The sequence below is a fragment of the Peromyscus eremicus genome, chromosome 17 (assembly GCF_949786415.1).
Source record: "Peromyscus eremicus chromosome 17, PerEre_H2_v1, whole genome shotgun sequence".
Lineage (NCBI taxonomy): Eukaryota > Metazoa > Chordata > Mammalia > Rodentia > Cricetidae > Peromyscus > Peromyscus eremicus.
In genome coordinates, this window is record NC_081433.1 from 18,106,434 (window position 1) to 18,125,766 (window position 19,333).

The 19,333-nt window shown below is 44.3% G+C and overlaps 2 protein-coding genes and 1 non-coding gene across 3 annotated transcripts in view; 2 read left to right on the forward strand and 1 right to left on the reverse strand.

The window, feature by feature from the left end:
* Bag4 (BAG cochaperone 4) overlaps positions 1-6,905 on the reverse strand; it is an 18,107-nt gene extending 11,202 nt beyond the window's left edge. The window contains exons 1-2 of the mRNA XM_059245071.1: positions 6,353-6,905; positions 217-321 (exon numbers count right to left, since the gene is read on the reverse strand). Coding sequence (XP_059101054.1) covers positions 217-321; positions 6,353-6,862 — 615 coding nt within the window. The 5' untranslated portion in view covers positions 6,863-6,905. The remainder of the gene's footprint in view (positions 1-216; positions 322-6,352) is intronic.
* On the forward strand, positions 6,809-19,333 carry Lsm1 (LSM1 homolog, mRNA degradation associated). The gene is made up of 4 exons (XM_059245072.1): positions 6,809-7,179; positions 11,839-11,907; positions 13,684-13,799; positions 18,733-19,333. The coding sequence occupies exons 1-4, from the start codon at positions 7,134-7,136 to the stop codon at positions 18,901-18,903; spliced, it is 402 nt and encodes a 133-aa protein (XP_059101055.1). The 5' UTR covers positions 6,809-7,133; the 3' UTR covers positions 18,904-19,333.
* Positions 14,207-14,310, forward strand: LOC131894782 (U6 spliceosomal RNA). The gene has a single exon (XR_009375015.1). It is a non-coding gene; the product is annotated as a U6 spliceosomal RNA (small nuclear RNA).

Consider the following 19,333-nt stretch of genomic DNA (forward strand, 5'->3'; position numbering starts at 1 on the left):
TCTGGGTTTGATCCCTAACAATGAATAAAACTGGGTATGGTAACAGGGTCCTGTAATCCTAGTACTTAGGAGATGAAGCCATAAGAATCAAGAAATTCAAGGTGATCCTCAACTACATACAATTTCAGGCCATCTTATGATACATAAAACTGTCTTTAAAAAAAAAAAAAAAAGATAGAAAAGACAGAAAAAACAAATCTCAATTTTCAACCATACCTGGCCTTGTAACTCTGGTCTCACAGGATATGCACTTGGGTATGGGGCCCTTGGTCGCACAGAATTCCAGTAGTTAGAATTATAGCCTGGATATGGTGGCTGTTCCTAAGGAAAAAGGGAAAACAAGTTAATTTCAGAAGCATTCTTTCTGTTGTTGATGCTTTCTTTGGAAACAGTTTCCTATGTCCGCCAGGCTGGCCTGAGACTGGCTTTGGCACCAGGGCTGGCATCAAACTTGCAATCTTTCTGCCTCTACCTTCCCAGGCAGAATCACAGGTGTGCATTACCATGCCCAAGTCACTCTTTTTTTGTGTTTTGTTTTGTTTATGTTTGTTTTTCAAGACAGGGTTTCTCTGTGTAACAGCCCTGGCTGTCCTGAAACTCTTCTGTAGACCAGGCTGGCCTTGAACTCAGAGATCCTCCTGCCTCTGCCTCCTGAATGCTGGGATTAAAGGCGTGCACCACCACTGCCTGGCCCAATTCACTCTCAATAATGGTTAGATAGCAAAATAGATACCTCTAACAAGAGGCAAGATAATGGGGATCAAAAAGAGCAGACAAAAAAAGGAGCCCTAATATAAAGCCACTATAAAAGGAGAAAAATAAAATAAAGCCACTATCACCATTATTAAACTTAAAAAGATGAAGTACACCGTATATCACAAGCCCCAGAACAAAACAACTGTTGGAGAGCTGGTAAAGGCTGGTCTCGTGCATTACACACCACACACCGAAATGATAATAAAAGGAATTCTATGTCAAGATGACCAGCAAACCCCAGGCAGTGGTTTGCCTTTTCCCAATTCCAGTCACTACCTCTGTCAGCACATGTTGAGTATATGACTGAAAACCTGAAATCCAAACTGCTCTAATTTTGGACATTTTGAGCTTTGATATGACATCCCAAGAGGAAAAAGTCACACTTGACCTCATGTGATAAGCTGCAGTCAAAACGCATGTAATGGACAGGGAGAGTGCCTCAGTGGCAGAGCACTTACCAAGCTCATTTTGGGCTCTGGGTTCTATTCCCAGCACAGCAAAACAAACAAACAAAATGCAGAGGCATTAACATGGTGTATAGTTACCTTCAAAGCCTTGTGTAAAAGTTGTACATAATGAATTTCATGTTTAGATTCAGGTCCTGCCTTCAAAATAACTCATTATGTTTATGAGGTATCTTTCAAAAATCTGAAACCTGAAATACTTCTGGTGCCAAACATTTCAGATAGGAGATATTTAGCCTGTTCAACCAGTACAACAAAGTTATTTGTCACTCTTTAGAATACTGACTCAACAACATTGGAACATGGAACTATTACTGCTCAAGTTAACTACAAGGACGTACATCTGTTTCTTTGTATTCTAGTACTTTCTCCTATGGCTAAGCTTTCTGCTTATGACCTAGAACTTCAGTGCCGTCAATTCGAATAGAACAGTCACCATTTGAAAGAGTAAGTCTAGCTGTGAACATCTTTTCAGGCTCTTCTTCAAATAAGCTGCAGTAAGCCACTATACTCTTGTAAGAATCCTCCAAACCAATTCTTACACCTTTCTAAAGTACTGACAGCTAGTTTAAGACATGACATGTTTATTATTCACTAAGGTGAGTTACTTTGCTTTGAACTCACAGCTCAAGTGTACTTTGGCTCCTAACAAACCATTTTTATTTCCTTTAAAGAAGAGGATTTTTGTGTTACTTTTTGTGGTTTGTTGGTTTTGCTGGATTAAACCTGGAGTTATAGTTTATCTACACTCTCTTCCATGACTTTAACTCATGAGTAAAGACATGAGAAGACATGGGCTGAAGCTGACTGCCCCAGAGGTGGTGAAGCTAAGCCTAAATCTTCAAAACTCCACCAAGGGTCTGGCCTTCTAGCTGACTCTACAAGGTTCACTTTTACCAGTATCCCCCACACTAATTTCCTCTCTTCCCGACTGAATTTCCTGACACCACAGTCCCTTGCTTTTCCTTCTTCAGATAGACTCACCTCACAAAACCCAAACCCTGTCGAAATGCAGTTATCCACTGTGTAGAGAAAACACAAGCAGCTCTCCAGTTTGTTTTTCGTTTAGTTTCTTTTTTTCTTCCCACACTGGGGATTAAACCCAGAATTTTGTGATGCTAGGCAAGTATTCTACCAGCGTGGTACATCCCTAGCCATTTGCTATTGTTTTGAGACAGGGTTCTACAGAGTGCCAGGCTGGTCTGGAAACTTCTATCCTTTGATCTTAAGCTTCCTCAAGAGATGGGTTGCCTGCCCGCCTGGACCACACACTCTTCTGTTTTCGCTTTGCACTGTTAGCCTAAGTCTCAAGAAGGCACTCAGCGCTGCTGAGAATCACAAGAGACTCCTCAGTAGGCTTGCTCTCACTCTCCACAACAACTTCCTCTCAGATCTCTAAGCGCATTTAATTAGGTGCTCACATGAGCTTGGATGAAGGGTTGTTTACAGAAGCATGGACGACTTAACAGCGGCTACACCACTGAAGACCACCCCTACCCCCAACTATCGATTGTCAATAGCGCCTCTGGAAGGGGGTGCCTTGTCGGCCACGCTCTGCTAGCCTCTGTTTATGGCCTATAAATCCTCAGAAAGGTGGAGCCTCATGAGTCTCTTCTTGTCTGTGATGGAGTGCTGCTAAACCCAACCTTGTGCAGGTCTTACACAGTTGCTGGGAGCTCATCAGTGCCAACGACCATGCCATACCAGAAGACAGGCTCCCATGACAGCCTTCTCCTTCCTCTATTTTCTTTCCATCCCCACTTCCATAATGTTCTTTGAGCCTTGGAAGAGATAAAATGCACGACCCATCTAGGGCTGAGCATTCAACAGACACTTTTTTTCCAGCACACTAACCAGGGATAAATCTCAGCATTAATCACCACCCACTACAACACACAGAGCCCACCACTACCAACAACAGCAAACCTTTGACCAAACCGGACAACAGCACTGATCTGTGAGCACAAAGAATTTGAAGGAAGATCTTCAGTGGGCACAATTTGTCCATTTAGCAAAACAGTAGTAGCAGTTTCCCCGTAAGGGTGGGTTCATGACCTCCCCAGCCACAGGCTTTTGAACAAGCATGAATGCTCTCCTGTAAAGTGGGACTCAAATACAAAGTGCTTCGTCAACCCTCTAACAGTCGCGCCACTATCACACAAGTGGGCACATCTGGCCAGGTAAGTTAGTGGATGAGCATGGGTCCCTATCTGGTGAAGACTGTTCGTGATTTTTTTTCCCCTCAGGTAGCCTGCACAGCTACTCAAGGCACTATGAAAGCTGTCAGCATGGAGAAAGCTTGCAGTTCAGTCTCACTTTGATTTCTCTGCCCTGCAAACAAAGTATGTGGTGTCTTCAACAACAGGGATTTCACCGTCTAGTTCTGGTGGCCGTCCAAGAGCAGGGGCAACAGAAATACTACAAACACCATGTATGTATATGCATCATGTGTGTGCCTGGTGCCTGAAGAGGCCAGAAGGGGGCCAAGTGGTGGCTGACTTGAACCCAGGTCCTCTGGAAGAGTATCCAGTGTTCTTTTTTTGTTTTGTTTTGTTTTTTGAGACAGGGTTTCTCTGTGTAGTTATGGTGCCTGTCCTGGATCTTGCTCTATAGACCAGGCTGGCCTTGAACTCAGAGATCCGTCTGCCTCTGCCTTCCCAGAGTGCTGGGATTAAAGGTGTGTACCACCAGGCGTTGGTGGGGCACGCCTTTAATTCCAGCACAGGGAGGCAGAGGCAGGTGGATCTCTGTGAGTTCAAGGCCAGCCTGGTCTACAAAGTGAGTTCCAGGAAAAGGCTCAAAAAGCTACACAGAGAAACCTGTCTCCAAAAACAAAACAAAAATAAAAACAAAAAAAACAAAAACAAATGCCCATTGTACATTTCCAGTTTTATCTCAAATTACTCTAGCACCATAACATACACTATGTGCACAGCTTTACTCCAACCAAACCTTAAAACTCACTACATGACACCAAACTTTAGCTTTTTTTTGCAAGTCTTTCCCTAACTTTTTATCTCTATCCCCAGAAAACAGACTTTTAGTTTGATAATAAAGCAAACTCAATAGAAGCCAGTCAGCAGGGCTGGAGAGATGGCTCAGAGGTTAAGAGCAATGACTGCTCTTCCAGAGGTCCTGAGTTCAATTCCCAGCAACCATATGGTTACTCACAACCATCTGTAATGAGAGCTGGCACTCTCCTCTGTGTACATAATAAATAAATAAATCTAAAAAAAAAAAAAAAAAAAAAGCCAGTCGGCAGTTTAAAGATCAACTCCTTTTCCTCATCAACTGATCTGTAATTTGGGTACTTAAAAAGGTTGAATACCTCATCACTAGATCATGTGATTGAAGTCCAATGCCCTATTATTCCATTCTGCTTACTCAATCAGCACAGAAAACATGGATTCTTCTTTACCTTAACCTCCTAAGACTGCATGTTTTTATTCTTACACAATTTTTAGAGAAATACTTAGCCCACCTTTAAAGTATACAATTCAGTGGTTTTTAGGGTACTCAAAATTGTGAAGCCATTATCACTGACTTCAGAACACTGTATCACTTTGGAGCCCAGTTTTTTAACACATCTTTCCAGTCCCCAACCCCGGGGTCTCTAGGAACTGCTTACTCTGTCACTACATATAAATGGAGTCACAATATGAAACCAAAATCCTTGTGACTAGCTTCACCCACCATGTATGATATATTCAGGGTTCATCTATGTTGAAACAAACATGTATAGGAACTTCATAACTTTCTGGATGTTATGTTCTAAAACACATGGCATGTTTGCTAATCCAGCCATCAGTTGATAACTATATGTTACTTCCAATTTTGGCCATTGTGAGTAATGATGCTATGAAGATGTGTTAAAATTTTTTATGTGCATATGTTTTCCAGTTTCTTTTTTGTTTTTGTGTTATTTGTTTATTTGAAACAAGGTTTTACCATGTAGCTACGACTGTCCTGGAATACACTGTGCAGACCAGGCTGGCCTGACTCTGCCTCCTGAGTGCTAGGAATAAAGGCATGCACCACCAACTGATTTCCACTTTTTTTTTTTTTTTTTTTTTTTTTTTTTGGTTTTTCCAGACAGGGTTTCTCTGTGTAGCTTTGGAGCGTGTCCTGGAACTCTGCAGACTAGGCTGGCCTCGAACTCAGAGATCAGCCTGCCTCTGCCTCCCAGTGCTGGGATTAAAGGTGTGGGCCACCCCCGCCCTGCCGATTTCCACTTTTTGAGTATACTTAATAAGTGGATCTGCTGGATCATAAGCTAATTCTCTGCCACAAATTTTAGGAACTACCCAGCTATCTCCCACGCACTGTACTATTTTGTAATCCCGTCATTAATGTGTGAGAATTTTGTAATTCATTTTCAGCAAATAAAGATGTTATGAAGGCCCAAAGATGTGTGCCACCGTCCTATAATAGCTCCAAAGAAGGAGAAACTAGAAATACATTTTTGGCATGTATACAGGTAATAAAATGTTACAGGTCCAAACATATTAAGCAAGTTAATCTCTCAGAGCCTTCTTCATTCAAACATAGGGAAGCATTAACAACATCTGTCTTTCCGTCTTGTGGTGACTAAATAGAACATAAAGGTATTTTTTACTTTGCAACATTGATTATTCGTGATTCAATCCCAGGCAAAGCTTTAACGATAAGGGATTAAATGACCAGTACCCCCACCCCACCCCACCCCCGGCGTTCAATCCCTTCCCCGCGGGAGGGGCTGCTGAGTAACCACTAGGGCTGCCGCTGCCCTAGCCACGCAGGATAAATTGTTACAGCCCGATCCCTCTAAACCTACGCTCCCGGGAGAGCGATCCTGCAGCCTGCTACTTAAAAGCCTAGGAAGTCAGAGCGCAGAATCATTTTTGCTTTCTTGATGTGAACAAGCACACCGATGATGGCTGAAGTAAACACGAAGGGACGCACGGAACAGAACACAAGCATACATGTATGTCCCCCCCTTCACGTCTCCAATCTCTGTCTCGGCACCCTCCTCGGAAGAACAAATAATCAGAAACCTGAATCGTAACAAACCCTAAGTCTAAAAACCCCCCAATGGTCCTCACCTCCGCCCAAGACTTCCCTACTGGATCCCCGGGAAAGACTGCGAAGCTTACCTGGTGTCCGCCTCCGGCTCTGCTCGGCTCTGCCCAGGCGCCTCCGGAGGGGTAGTAGGCATCGCCACCTGCGCCTTCTCCGGGCCAGGTGGTCTCGGCCGGGGCGCCCCCGCGCCCTCGCCAGGAAACGGTATGCCGGGGAGGCTCGGGGCGAAGAGGAGGGTATAAGGGCGGAGGTACGTGCACCGGGACATCGCCTCCGCCGGGCCCGTAGTAGCGGCCGTACGAAGGGCCGTCACTGGGGCCGTAGCCCGAGCGCCTCAGGGCCGACATGGGCTCCGCTGCCGCGAAGCGCTTCCCGCCCCCCACGGCCGGCCCATCGCGCAGGCGCAGGCGGAGGACAAGTACTGGCGGACGGAGAAAGGGGTCGGACGACGGCAGCCAATCCGGAGCCGGTCCTGTCCCGGGCACGCCGAAATCCGGGAGGAGATGGACCGTAGCCGTCGCTCCGGGCTCCGGAGCAGGAAAGCCAAGCGCGGCGCGGCGCTCGTCACGCAGGGAGAAACGCATGCTCTCCGCCCTCGGTCCCCTAGGCCTGCACTCCACTTCACTGCCCAGAGAGCAAGAAGCAGTGCCAGCGATCGCACGCCCGGCACGCCTCTTTATGTAGACGGACACGCGATACCGGAAGTGGGTGGAGTAACCTGAAAGCGCTTCCGGCGGCTAGCGGCAATTGAGTTGCAGGTGAGCGGCGGGTTCCCGTCCGCGTCCCGCCGACGGGCGACTGGACGCCCTCGCCCCCCCACCACGGCTGTCCAGTGCAGCCTTGCCTGAGCTCAAAATGAACTATATGCCCGGCACCGCCAGCCTCATCGAGGACATCGACAGTGAGTACCTCTCCCCGGGGGAAGCCTGCTGTGGGACCCTGTCTCGAGTGGGGTCCTCTGGAGCTTGGAGAGTGAGCCCTGGGCCCCGGCGGGGTGGCGTGTCGTCACAGCCTCGGAGCCCACCCCTAACCTGCCTCCCTCTGTCCCTGGAGTGCTGACCACCCCGCAAGCTCTGGAACTCCTTCCGAGGGGTGCAGCATCCGACGTGCGAACTGTAAAGTGGTCCAGGCGACTTCCCTCGTGTGCCCTGTCCTTCACTGTAGTATTTCCAAGTTCTATTTGACGGTGGATGGATGAGAGTGCTTACGGGAGGACCCACCCAAACCCCCCCCAAAAAATCTTAAGACAACAGCAGTTGAATTTAATTAGCAGTCAACGCGGGCCTTCTGTTGTGAAACCACCTGCAATCTCGTTTCTCTATGAGGGTCCTTAGCACTTTCAGATTAAAGCTGTAGAGACAGGTGTCGGGCGTAATAACTGACTTTGCAAGAAAGGTTAACTCACTTCAAACTTAACTTTTGTCTCTTCGACAATTTTGCTTTTACTGAAAATGGGTCAGTCCTGTACAAACCACGAGGAGACAGTTTTATCTTTTAAGGATTATTTTTTATTTTTTCGTCTATGCATGTCTTTCCTGCATGTACATGCACCATGTGTGTGCCTGATAACCACGAAGTCAGATGTAGTTTGGGTGCTGGGAACCAAACTCGTCCTCTGAAAGAGCAACAATTGCTCTTCTGAACCGTCTCTCTAGCCCCACTTTTTTTTGGGGGGGGGTGGGAGGAGTTGAAACAGGGCTTCTCTGTGTAGTTTTGCGCCTTTCCTGGAACTCACTCTGTAGACCAGGCTGGCCAAATTCTTTTCTTGGTATGATTCCTCAACTGTATGATTACTCAAACGTCGGGGTTTTTTGTTTGTTTGTTTGTTTTGATTTTTCGAGACAGGATTTCTCAGTGTAACAACCCTGGCTATCCTGGACCTCCCTTTGTAGACCAGGCTGGCCTCCAATTCACAGAAATCCACCTGCCTCTGCCTCCCAAGTGCTGGGATTAAAGGTGTGCACAACCACTGTCCAGCTTTTAAAACAGCATTTCTAAAATTAAAAAAAAAAAAAAACCAACAGCATTTAAAAAAAAAAGTGTGTGAGCATGTATGTCTGTGCACTGTGTGCTTGCCTGGTGCTGGGGAGACCAGAAGACATAATAACATCCCTTGGAACTAGAGTTACAGGCGGTTGTGAGCCACTATGTATGTGGGTGCTGGGAATGGAACCTGGGTCCTCTGGAAGAGCAGCCAGTGCTCTTAAGTGCTGAGCTATCACTCCAGCCCATTAGCAGCATTTTTAAATTATTTTAATCCTGTGACTTTCAAACACCAAATGATTTATGCAGCTTCAAACAAGTAAAAGTTTAAAAAAAATTAATTTACTGTGAGCTTGCAAATTAGAGAGCATCTAAGATTGCATTCTCAGTTATCAGTGATTTTTTAAAGTTTTATTTATTAGGTATACAATGTTCTGTCTGCGTGTTTGCCTGCAGGCCAGAAGAGGGCATTAGATCTCACTATAGGTGGTTGTGAGCCACAATGTGGTTGCTGGGACTTGAACTCAGGACCTCTTGAAGAACAGTCAATGCATATTTTTATATATTGTATATTACATATATTTATAAATATTTATATAGATTTATATGTATTATAGCTACATACACACATATATACACATACACACCACTTTATAAGCCTATCTGTGAAGTGTAATGGAATATTCTTTTAGTGGAGCCTTTTACATTCACCTTTCCTTATATGTCTGAATTACCTGAAGCCTCTAACAGCAAATCCTGCCATTTACTAAAATTGCTTATGTTTTCAAGCCTTCCCATAATTCTCTGGGGATCCCAGGCCTTCTCTATTACTGAAAATTTTCCAACCATTTATCTACCCCTCACTCCCCTATGACAGCACACACAATGTTCTCTCCCGATCCTGGGTCTCTACATAGTACTGGAACTCACCTGCCTCTGCCTCTCGAGCGCTCTAATTTAGGGTGTGTGCCACCATGCCTGGCTCAGCTATGTTTTTATCTGTCTGGCTCCGATATTTGTTTAGTTATGTGTCACCATCAGGCTTGTGTCCCTTTATGCATATCTTGGCTCATTGAAGCTTTGACTCTTCTGACCACCTTTGCTGTCAGAAGCTTCGGTTTTTGTTCATTTGATTTTTATTTGGTTTGATTTCATCTTTGAGGCAGGCCCCTTCAGTCACAGCATTCCTTCTGTCTTAGTCTCTAAAATTCTGGGATTACAGACATGGGCCACCATTCCTGGCTTGAAGCTATAGTATTTTTAAGGATTTATTTAGCAGAGTGGTGGTGGCGCACGCCTTTAATCCCAGCACTCGGGAGGTAGAGCTAGGCGGATCTCTGTGAGTTCGAGGACAGCCTGGTCTACAGAGCGAGATCCAGGACAGGCACCAAAACTACACGGAGAAACCCTGTCTCAAAAAAAACAAGACTTGTTGTAGATGTAACCGTCTTGTTAAATAAGAAACACAGAGCCAATGCAGAGATGAAAGTCCAAGAGGTCAGAGTAATAGCTAAGCGCTAAAAACCTTACCCTTCACTGCCGCTGCTGTCCTTCCCTCCACAAGAGACCTACTTCCTGTGTCTCTGTCTTTTTATAGACTTTCTGTTCTGCCTTCTCAATGGTTGTAAACCCAACCACATGACCTCCTCGACACTGCCCATCTATACAGACCTCCAGTTCTTCTATGGTTGGTATTGAGATTAAAGGCGTGTGTCTCCATGCTGGCAGTATCCTTGAACTCACAGAGATCCGCCTAGCTCTGCCTCCCAAGTGCTGGGATCAAAGGCGGGCGCCACCATGCCCAGTGAGCATTGGTGTCTTGTGGATAGATACTGGTCTCCTGTACTCTGACACAGGCAGGAACGCCCAACAGGGTTTGGTCTTCCTGTTTAGAAGTGCAGCCTTTGTTGCTCTACTGTCAGAGACAGGATTCCCAGCTGTGTGGTCCTGAGAAGTCTGTTTGCCTTTCCCATTACCTCCCTTTTGGGCCTAAGATCGCCTCTTTCTTTCTTTCTTTTTTTTGGTTTTTCGAGACAGGGTTTCTCTGTGTAGCTTTGGAGCCTTTCCTGGAAATCACTCTGTAAACCAGGCTGGCCTTGAACTCACAGAGATATGCCTGCCTCTGCCTCCCAGGGCTGGGATTAAAGGCGTGTGTCACCACCGCCCAGCTTCTGCTATGGCTTGCTATTAGCTCTGACCCCCAAGGCAACTTTATTTATTAACATACAAATAAAATCACATTTCAAATAAAATATCACCATAACTTGTTTTTGTCCTACAGTAAATATAAATTCATAAGATTGATGACTTTCAGACCTCAGAATAGTTTAGACCAGTGGTTCTCAACCTTCTAAGGCTTCAACCCTTTAATATGATTCCTCATGTTGTGGTAACCCCCCCAACCATAAAATTATTTTTGTTATTACTCCTAACTGCAATTATGCTACTGTTATAAGTTGTACTGCAAATATCTGATATGTGACCCCCACAAAAAGGCCATTCAACTCCAGGGGGTCAAGACCCACAAGTTGAGTATCCCTGGTTTAGAGTCATGGCTCAGTGGTTATGTGCACACTTGTCTTTGGAGGGCCAGAGTAATTGCTGGCACCCCCATCAGCAGTTCACTGAGCGCTGCCCGTAACTCCATGCCAAGAGTCTGATGCCGCCTTCTGGGCTCTGCAAGCATGCACACAGACACAAACGCAACACACACATTGTGTTTCAGCTTTTAACTGAATTCCTGTGCCAGGTCACCATCAAGTCTTACCTGTCTGAGGCATTTGAGATTTATTTTGGAGGCTTTGCTTCTTGGCTGTACACCAGCCACTCTGAAGCATTGTTTTCACTTCAAATTTCCTTAATTGAAAGCAAAATGTGAAGAGGGGCAGTGGTGGTGGTGGTCGTGGTGGTGGTCGTGGTGCTCGCCTTTAATCCCAGCACTCAGGAGGCAGAGGCAGGCGGATCTCTGAGTTCAAGGCCAGCCTGGTCTACAGAGTGAGATCCAGGACATCCAGGGCTACACAGAGAAACCCTGTCTTAAAAAATCAAAAACGGAGGGGAGGAAAATGTGAGGAAGACTAGTTGAAATAATTCTAGGAGTAAGGTCATAGAAACCTAGCCGATGATGAAGGTAAATAAACTTCTGTAATTCCAGCACTTAGATGAAGGCAGGTCATCCTTAGCTGTATAGTAAATTTGAGCCCAACTAGGTTATGTAAAATCCTCTCAGAAAAATAAAAACTATCTAGACTAAGTTTCTCTGTTTACGATGGAGAAATTATATGACACTAAGAGGGTTAAGTGTGACTTCAGAGCCTGGAGCCAGCTGCCCTTCCTGGCTGTCCAGTGTCCTTCTCTAACTCTACAGTACTATTCTGAGTCCTTCCAATACTGACGTCATCTAAATCCCAGGCTGCCGTGGTTTTCCACACACATGTTTTACAATGAACTCCACCTTAAATACATTAGAAGAGGGTCTGGTACAGCTTAAAACAGCTACGAACATATGTTTATTGTTACCATGTACGCTCACTGAAATGGATAGCTTTTATTTAAAGATCTTTTCTCCTTTCCCCAGAAAAGCACTTGGTCCTACTTCGAGATGGAAGGACACTTATAGGTTTTTTAAGAAGCATTGATCAGTTTGGTATGTATTGCTATGATCTTACTCTTTAATCCCATTGAATTTTTTTGGCGTTACTTCACATTCAGATTTACTTATTTCTAACTTTTCCCATGTGTCAGCAAAATGGAACTGTTTGGGGTGAGTAAATTGTTTTCAAATTATGGTTAGGTGTTTTAAAAGCTTGTATATTTACAAGTGTGTATTCTAAAACTGATTCTCACTAGTGTTTTTATTTTCCCCATTAGAGGGAGCCAAATGATAGAAATAAAGTTAGTCTTCAAATCATTTCCTGGAGGCCATCCCTCCCTGTCAATAGAGTAGAAGCCATTTCCTGAAACTTTTCTTGAGGGAGGGGGAACAATAAACTGAATAGTTTCCATATAGGAATATACCAGATTTAGGGGTCAGTCAATAAACTGAATAGTTTCCATATGGGAATATACCAGATTTAGGGGTCAGTCAATAAACTGAATAGTTTCCATATGGGAATATACCAGATTTAGGGGTCAGTCAATAAACTGAATAGTTTCCATATGGGAATATACCAGATTTAGGGGTCAGTCAATAAACTGAATTGTTTCCATATAGGAATATTCCAGATTTAGGGGTCAGTCAATAAACTGAATTGTTTCCATATAGGAATATTCCAGATTTAGGGGTCAGTCAGTCTTCATTTTTCAATCTGCATTTTCTGAAGTAAGATTTATGTTTCCCTTTGGTATAAGAAGCTTCTCAGTCATACTGAACGTTTGTAGGTCATCTGCTAGGTCGCTGGATTTGAGTGTAAGGGTAAACACAGCTGAAACACCAGAATTTACAAGGTATGAGCAGCCAGCCAGCCATACGCCTATAGTGTCAAATACTTGTTAGGCTGAGGCAAAAGGATCCTGTTGGAAACAGATCGAGAACCATCTCACACCAAAACAATACAAACATCAATTTCTGTTTTACTTCAAGTAAGACGAGTAGTACTAATTGAAAAAAGAAAAATAATTCCTACAGCTTAGTGTTCTAAATCTTAAGTTAGAGTCATCAAAGTGCTTTGAAGGGTTAATTTTTCTGTCTGCATGTATGCCTACATGCCACAAGAGGGCACCAGATCTCATTATAGATGGTTGCTGGGAATTGAACTCAAGATGTCTGGAAGAGTAGCCAGTCCTCTTAACCTCTGAGCCATGGCTCCAGCCCTGAAAAGATTCTTGCTGTGTCATAGTCCATAAAAATTACATTGGGTTGCATGAATTATAAGAACCGAACAAAAAATTAAACCTCAGTGAAGTTACATACACATATTCTCACAGCAAAGAAAAACTCCTTCCAAAAGAACAGAGCTTTAATCTTGGCCGTTGTCTAGGTTCAAGTTTCCAGATTTCCGTTTGTTTATATTTTATAGGGACCATGCTGATACTAGCAGTTAAATAATACCGAAGTAACTTACTCCTACCATCATTCATTCATTAGCCCAACATAATGGGAAATACTCTTTCCTTATTTGAATGCCTCTTAAAACTGAACGTATGCTGGCTCGTGCCTGCAATCACAGCATGTATAAGAGGTTAAGGCAAGAGAATCATCACAAAATCTGGGACAGCCTGGATTACATCGTGATTTCCAGACCAGGTGAAGCTGGGGTGAGACTCTACCCCACACACTCCCACCCACCCCCCACCCCACACCACCCCACCCACACACAAAAACCCAACCGAAAATACCAAATTCTCCTAATGGTTTGTTATAATCAGTGAAATTAAAAAATAACTAAATAATTGAATCTGTTTCTTCTCTATGTGCTTGTAGCTAACTTAGTCCTGCACCAGACTGTGGAGCGCATTCATGTGGGCAAAAAGTACGGTGATATTCCTCGAGGGATTTTTGTGGTCAGAGGAGAAAATGTGGTCCTGCTAGGAGAAATAGTAAGTGAAAACTGCTAAGCTGCTGTGGATCTGGGCCCTGATGCTAGCTGCCTTCTCCCCGACTGCAGCAAGCTTCTCACAAGAACCCACTAGCCAGGGAAGCTGTAGTTACCAGAGCGGCACTGCCAAGGGTAATTAACATCATTCCATTGCCTTTTTGCTTTTTTTTTTTTTTTTTTTTTTTGGCTTTTCGAGACAGGGTTTCTCTGTGTAGCTTTGCGCCTTTCCTGGAACTCACTTGGTAGCCCAGGCTGGCCTCGAACTCACAGAGATCCGCCTGCCTCTGCCTCCCGAGTGCTGGGATTAAAGGCGTGCGCCACCACCGCCCGGCGCCTTTTTGCATTTTAAAGATTTGCTCTCACTAGCAAAATAGCGTTGGCTTTATCTGATAGAAAACAGCATTGCTGGTGTTCGCTTCGTTAGCCCATATACTAAGAATGGAATAATACAAAGATCAGCGTGGCCTCTGTGCAAGCATGGCACACAGATCCGTTAAGTGTTCCATGTTTGTTCATCTGGAAAGAAAGAAACAATGTTGCTGAGTGTGGTGACTCCTGCCTATAATCCCAGCAGTTGGGAAGGATGGTAGGTGGATCTCCTCTAGTTTGAAGCTAAGCGTGTGTTCCAGGCCAGCCAGGGCTCAAATGTAATACCTTCTTCAAAAGAATAAAACAAGAACAAATACATTGATCCTTCTGTGGTTTTTAAATAATCTCTGATAGCAAAAAGTTACAGAACTTGTTATATGTCCTGATTTATAAAGGTATAATTTAGAGCTGGGAGTATTTCACAATGGTAAAATCTTGCTTAGCACTGAAAACAAGACTTACTGGTTGGAATATTTTAGTCATTTAAGTAGTTGGTTAGGAGCTGGAGAGATGGCTCAGTGATTAAGAGGGCCTGAGTTTGGTTCCTAGCTCACAACCGTCTATAACTCAAGCTCCAGTGGATCGCAGGACACCTGTGTTCATATGCACATACTATAGATATGTAATTTAAAGAATTTAAAGAATAATGAAATTAAATGGTTGGTTGCACTTAATTTTTCGTGGCATGAAGTTAATCAGCAGCATTTGAGGAAAGTGTTGTATATATTTTTAAAAATGAAAACAACAGGTGTAGGGAAAGCCACTGTGAGGTTTCAGAGTGGAACTCGGGACTAGGGAGGAGGAGGAGGAGGGACCTGAGTATTGTGACAGAAAGAGCAGCCAGTGAAATGTTAAATTACATCTGAAGTATTACTGCTTGCTCTGTATATGTGTGTGTATGCACATCAGAAGATGATTATGTGTGTGTGTGTGTATAGACATATATGTTTGAAGTATTCAGATTTTCTTTTAAGTACTCTATTTAAGCCTTAAATCCTATTGTGTTTGCTAGGAAAATCAAGTCCCTGTGAGACTGGTTGACATTCAGAGTGGGGTGGGGGCTGGGGCTCGGAAGTGCTGTGCTTTGGTAGCGTGTATAATGCCACGAAAGAAGAGGGGGAAGGAAGGGAAGAGAGGAAGACGTTAAAGAATGAGAACAACCAGTTTGCCAGAAACATCCTGCATTTGATGTGTTCTCACTTGGTTTCTAGAGTCTCTCAGTGGTCAGCAATGTCTTAATTTAGTGTTCAGAAGTCTTTTGAGTAGAGCAGTTTTGTGTGTAGTTATTTTTCTTTTTACACTCTTTCAAGAAAATGAGAAAGTTCTGTTGGGGATAGTTTGATGGAGAGGCCCTCCTGTTGGAAACCGCTTAACCCACCTGTGAGGGAGTCTGAGGTCAGCATGAGACCGTCCCAACATCCTGGGCTGGGGAGATGGCTCACAGGGGAAATGTTTGCCACACAAGCGTGAGGGCACCTACGTAAAAGCCAGGCATGGTGGGGCAAAGCTGTCACTCCAGCACTGGCAGGGAGCTCAGAGGCCAGCCAGTCTAGCTGAAACCAAGAGTTCCAGGTTCCTTGAGAGACTGTCTCAAAAACTCAGGGAGTGATAAAGCACTTACGTAAGCCTCTGGCCTTCACATGTACATAAACATACGTGTGCTTCCCAAGCACTGCTGTGAAATGTATTAATACCTCATCATTTTAAAATATTTTTTGTGGTGGGGCTCAGCAGTGAAGAGCACTTGCTGCTCCTGCGGAGAACTGGGTTCGGTTCCCAGCACCCACATGGTGGCTTGCAACCACCTGTAACTTAACTTCCAAGGACTCTGACGCCTTCTGTGGGCACTAGGCATGCACACAGTGCACATACATACATAGGTGTAAAGCATTCGTAACATTCTTTAGCCTTTTTTAAAAAATGATTATGTATGGCCTCTAATCCCAGCTCTCAGGAGGCAGAGCCAGGCAGATCTCTGTGATTTCAGGGCCAGCCTGGTCTACAGAGGGAGATCCAGGACAGGCACCAAAACTACACAGAGAAACCCTGTCTCGAAAAACCAAAAAAAAGATTATGTAAGTCAGCAGTCAGTCTGAAGAAATTACATATTAAAGCCCAAGACAACTCATAAGCAGCATATCTTTAGAGAAGCATTGCTTTGCTGAAGACGTCTCTAATGGTACCCCATGGTGGCACATGCCTGTGATATCAGAAGTGTGGAGACTGAGGCAGAAGATTTCAAGTTTATAGCCAGTCTGCACAAGACCTTATTCCAAAAAGAAAACAAAGTGCCTGGATTCTGTTTGATGATGAAGGATCTCAGTCCTAAGAAAGTTTTCTTTAAAAGATTATCCCATCATGGTCATCATTAGTAGTTCCGTGGGTGAAAGACCTTGAAAAGCCCCGGAAAGCAGAGCTAAGAACATTGTCTTTTCTTCACTCCATGGTTACGAGGGGAGGGGTTAGGTGATCATATGTAGTTTTTAGCAGATAACTTTTGACCCAGGTAACTTATGCAACTTGTGTGGCTTCTAACCTCTTGCTAAGAGTCTTCCCTCTGATATCACAACAGCTGAGCTCTGAGACCTTGGAGGCATGTGTCAGTTATTATCCAGACTGAAACATCTGCAGATTTTTTCTGGTCGGTGCCTTTCCAAACCACCTCATCAAAAGTCATAAAAGGGACTGGAAAGATGGCTATCAATAATTGAGTGCTTACTGCTCTCTTAGCTCTTCTGGAGAACTTGAGTTCAGTTCCCAGCACCCATATACGGTAGCTCATACCTGACTAACTCCAGCTCCAGAAGGTATGACACCCTTGTCTGGTCTCTGCCCACACCCCTGGCTAGTCATAAATTTAAAAAAAAAGTCACAGAGGGTAAGCAGCACATCTGTAATCCCAGCATTCACTAGAGGAGATCAATGAGTAGAGGCCAGCCTGGACTATATAGTGAATTCTAGGACAGACACTTTTTGCTCTATAACGAAGATCCTGTTTGGGAGGAGTTGGGGGGGAGAGGGCAGAAATATATTGCTACTTTATCTATGTAGGCTTTCCATGTTACGGATAATACCTATACATTTTAAGAATGATAAAATCTATGTTTAGTGAGACTCGTTTATAGTTCTGCATTACAAAATTGGCTATTAAATGTTTATGACAAGTATTAAGTATATTATGCTGTGTTAAATGAAAATAAAATTGACAGTCACTATTTGCGTTATGGGTTTGTTCTTGTTTTAAATCCCGTATACACCTGGTCTGATGACGTAGCTAAGCAGTAGAGGGCTTGGCAGCATACACGGGGCTCTGGTTGATCCCCGGCACCACGGAACAAAATGGCTCCTAGGCCAGTGAGATGGCTCAGTGGTTTAAAGCACTGTGCAGGCCTGACAATCCGAGTTCAGTTCCCAGAAGCCAATGAGTGTGGAAGGAGAGGACTGACTCCACAGCTGTCCTTAGACCGTCCGTCACACGTGCACTGAGACCCACACACAGTTTGAAGACGCAGTTCCAAACAATAAACAGACTCAGTGCCTCTGGTCACAAATAGATTGGCGGGCCTACACCTGACAATTGATAACATCCAACAAGTATTGGTGTTCCATACTAGAATCATGAATAATTTTTAAAGTTTCAGATTGTCTGCTAATATCATACATTTCCTACAGTGTGTATGTATTTTTGAAATAAGGAAAGGGAAGTAATATTTTTATTAAAATGTATCATCTGGGCATGGTGGTTCACGCCTTTAATCCCAGCGGGAGATACGGGCAGGTTGATCTCTGAGTTCAAGGTCAGCCTGGTCTACAGAGAGTTCCAGGACAGCCGGGGCTACACAGAAACTCTGTCTCAAAAAACCAAAAGAAAAAAAAAAAAAAAGAAAAATGTAAAATACAAGACTTATCTGTAGCTATTGTGGCCTGAATACTTTTTTGGATCCTGCATAGTTAAGATACCTTTCTGTAAACAGCCTTAGAGATGTGTGAGTGCAGGTGCACACTTACAAGTGTGCAGGGAGGGCTCAGAGGATAACTTTGGGTATCAGTGCTCATCTTGCACCTTGTTTGAGACAGGCTCTCTTTCCACTGTGTACCCCAGTTGAACTGGGCCTCAGTTTCCAGAGATGCTCCTGTCTGTCCTCCCATCTCGCCGCAGGAGCACTGGGATCATAGGTGTGCTGCGGTGTCCAGCTCCATGTGGGCTGTAGGGCGTCAAACTCGGTCTCCACGAGTGTACAGTAAGCGCTTTCTCCTTTGACTTACCGCCTAAGCTCAGGGTTTGTGTGGAGCTAAAGCTGTTCTTTCACTTGTTGTACAAAGTTACCCCTGACTAACATGGGTCTTTACCGGAACCTCTGCTGTGCACACTGATACCAACCCCTGTGTGCACATTCTAAGTGGGATATGTTGTGTCCTGTCACTGCTTGTCTCTGTCTGTAGGAGAAGGGTATCTCAGCCTTAGCACAGCTAGGAAAAGCAGCCCAAGCGCCATACGGGATCTGTTGGTGAGGTTTTCTGTTCTGGACTTCATGGGAAGTTGTTCAAACCTGCCTGTTTTGCAGGACTTGGAAAAGGAGAGCGACACGCCCCTCCAGCAGGTGTCTATTGAAGAGATTCTAGAGGAACAGCGGGTAGAACAGCAGACCAGACTGGAGGCAGAGAAGCTGAAGGTTCAGGCCCTTAAAGACCGGGGCCTCTCCATCCCTCGAGCAGACACTCTGGATGAGTACTGAGACCTTTGCTCTAGAGAGCAAGGGCTGTCACCTGGTCACCTCGCACATTGACCAAAGACTGTCTAGTGAAAGGTGGCCTTATTCTTTCACATAGGCCCCCATGAAGATATCATGCAATTTTGTTTTTGTTTTTAACAAAATCATTGTATGTTTTGTTTTGCTTTTCTGTTTCAAATAGTCTTGTTATATAGCTCTGGCTAACCTGAATCTCACTATGTAGACCAGGCTGACCTCTAACTTATGGGGTTACAGGTGTGTTCCACCATGCCCAGCTTTATTGTTTAAAGAAACAGTGACATGACCTGCCCTCACACAAGTCACTGTGGAGCCAAGAATCACGTCTTTATATTGCTTTTCTTATCTCAGAGTTTACATTTCTTTTTAAAAGATATTTCTTCATTTACTTGTAAATAAAGAATGAATCCCATAA

Coding starts and splice junctions, on each gene's coding strand:
- Lsm1 (XM_059245072.1), top strand. CDS start 7,134: ATGAACTATATGCCCGGCACCGCCAGCCTCATCGAGGACATCGACA. Junction 7,180..11,838: donor CCTCATCGAGGACATCGACA/GTGAGTACCTCT, acceptor TCCTTTCCCCAG/AAAAGCACTTGGTCCTACTT. Junction 11,908..13,683: donor AAGAAGCATTGATCAGTTTG/GTATGTATTGCT, acceptor ATGTGCTTGTAG/CTAACTTAGTCCTGCACCAG.